The 1,573-nt window shown below is 37.0% G+C and overlaps 1 protein-coding gene across 1 annotated transcript; it reads left to right on the top strand.

Moving 5' to 3' along the window:
- Positions 1-351: 351 nt before the first annotated feature.
- Positions 352-993, top strand: LOC107059402 (splicing regulatory glutamine/lysine-rich protein 1-like). The gene is made up of 2 exons (XM_015305916.1): positions 352-595; positions 650-993. The coding sequence occupies exons 1-2, from the start codon at positions 352-354 to the stop codon at positions 991-993; spliced, it is 588 nt and encodes a 195-aa protein (XP_015161402.1).
- The last annotated feature ends 580 nt before the right edge of the window (positions 994-1,573 follow it).

The following is a 1,573-nucleotide window of genomic DNA, read 5'->3' as shown; positions in this document are numbered from 1 at the left end:
TGCTGTACCACCAGCAGAGAAACCGGAAAAATTCTCTAGTGTGAATTTCAAAGGATAGCAGCAATGGGTATTTTTTTGGCTTACCACTCTTGGTCTGAAGAAATTTACCAATGAAGTAACTCCGGTGCCTGCTGCTGAAATGCCAGACAGAAAAATTCATGATTATTGAAGCATGGAAACAGGCTGACTTTTTATGTAGGCTACATTTTGAGTGCTTTAGAGGATGACTTATATAATGTCTATAGTGCAATGACAACTTCGGAAGAATTGTGGGATGCACTTTAGAAGAAATATAAGACAGAAGATGCATGCTTGAAAAAGTTTGTGGTCGCAAAGTTTTTAGACTATAAAATGTCAGATAGTAAAACTGTTGGATTACAAGTGCAGGAACTTCAACTTATTTTCCATGATCTGATTGCTGAGGATGTGGTAGTAAATGAAGCTTTTCAAGTGGCTGAAATGATCGAGAATTTACCTCCTTCGTGGAACGACTTCAAGAATTATCTAAAGCACAAACGTAAGGAAATGAAGCTTGAAGAACTTGTGATTCGGCTCAAGATTGAGGAAGATAACAAAATCGCCGAAAAGAAGTCTCGTAAGAGTTCAACAGTAATTGGAGTTAATATTGTTGAAGAAGCTCCTACCAAAGGCAAGAAGAGAAAGAAGTCCAACAAACAGAAGTCAGAACAAGCCAAGAAGATATTCAAGGGTAATTGTTATAACTGTGGTAAGGCTGGTCACAAGTCTTCTGACTGTCGTGCTCCAAGAAAGGACAAAGACAAAGACAAAGACAAAGACAAAGACAAAGACAAAGACAAAGACAAAGACAAAGACAAAGACAAAGACAAAGACAAAGACAAAGACAAAGACAAAGACAAAGACAAAGACAAAGACAAAGACAAAGACAAAGACAAAGACAAAGACAAAGACAAAGACAAAGACAAAGACAAAGACAAAGACAAAGACAAAGACAAAGACGTACACTCATGCTGAGTTCGATGAAGATCTGTTCATGGGGAACACAGCAACAGCAAGGATTGCAAGAACTGGGAAAGTAATGTTGAAAATGACATCCGGCAAGGTGTTGATTCTGAATAACGTTTTGCACGTTCCTACTATTGGGAAGAATTTAGTTTTTTCTGCACTCCTCATTAAGAACGGGTTTAAGTGTGTCCTAGTTAGTGACAAAGCTGCAATAAGTAAGAATGAGATGTTCTTAGGAAAAGGCTACCTCACTGAGGGCCTCTTCAAACTGAATGTAATGGTTGTTGACAGTATTAATAAGAATTATGCTTCTGCTTACTTATTGGAGTCAAATGATTTATGGCATGCCCGTTTGGGACATGTAAATTACAAAGCCTTGCGAAAATTGGTTACTTTAGAAGTGTTGCCTGATTTCAAATGCGATAAATCGAAATGTGAAATTTGTGTAGAAAGTAAGTTTGTTAAACATCCTTATAAGTCAGTTGAAAGAAATTCAAAACCTTTAGACTTAATTCACGCAGATATATGCGATATGAAGTCGACACCATCTCATGGTGAGAAAAAGTATTTTATAACTTTTATTGACGAT

This window comes from Solanum tuberosum, unplaced genomic scaffold (assembly GCF_000226075.1).
Source record: "Solanum tuberosum cultivar DM 1-3 516 R44 unplaced genomic scaffold, SolTub_3.0 contig00439, whole genome shotgun sequence".
Lineage (NCBI taxonomy): Eukaryota > Viridiplantae > Streptophyta > Magnoliopsida > Solanales > Solanaceae > Solanum > Solanum tuberosum.
The sequence above is the reverse complement of the archived record's forward strand: the minus strand, read 5'-3'. Positions and strand labels throughout refer to the sequence as shown.

Coding starts and splice junctions, on each gene's coding strand:
- LOC107059402 (XM_015305916.1), top strand. CDS start 352: ATGTCAGATAGTAAAACTGTTGGATTACAAGTGCAGGAACTTCAACTT. Junction 596..649: donor AATCGCCGAAAAGAAGTCTC/GTAAGAGTTCAA, acceptor CTCCTACCAAAG/GCAAGAAGAGAAAGAAGTCC.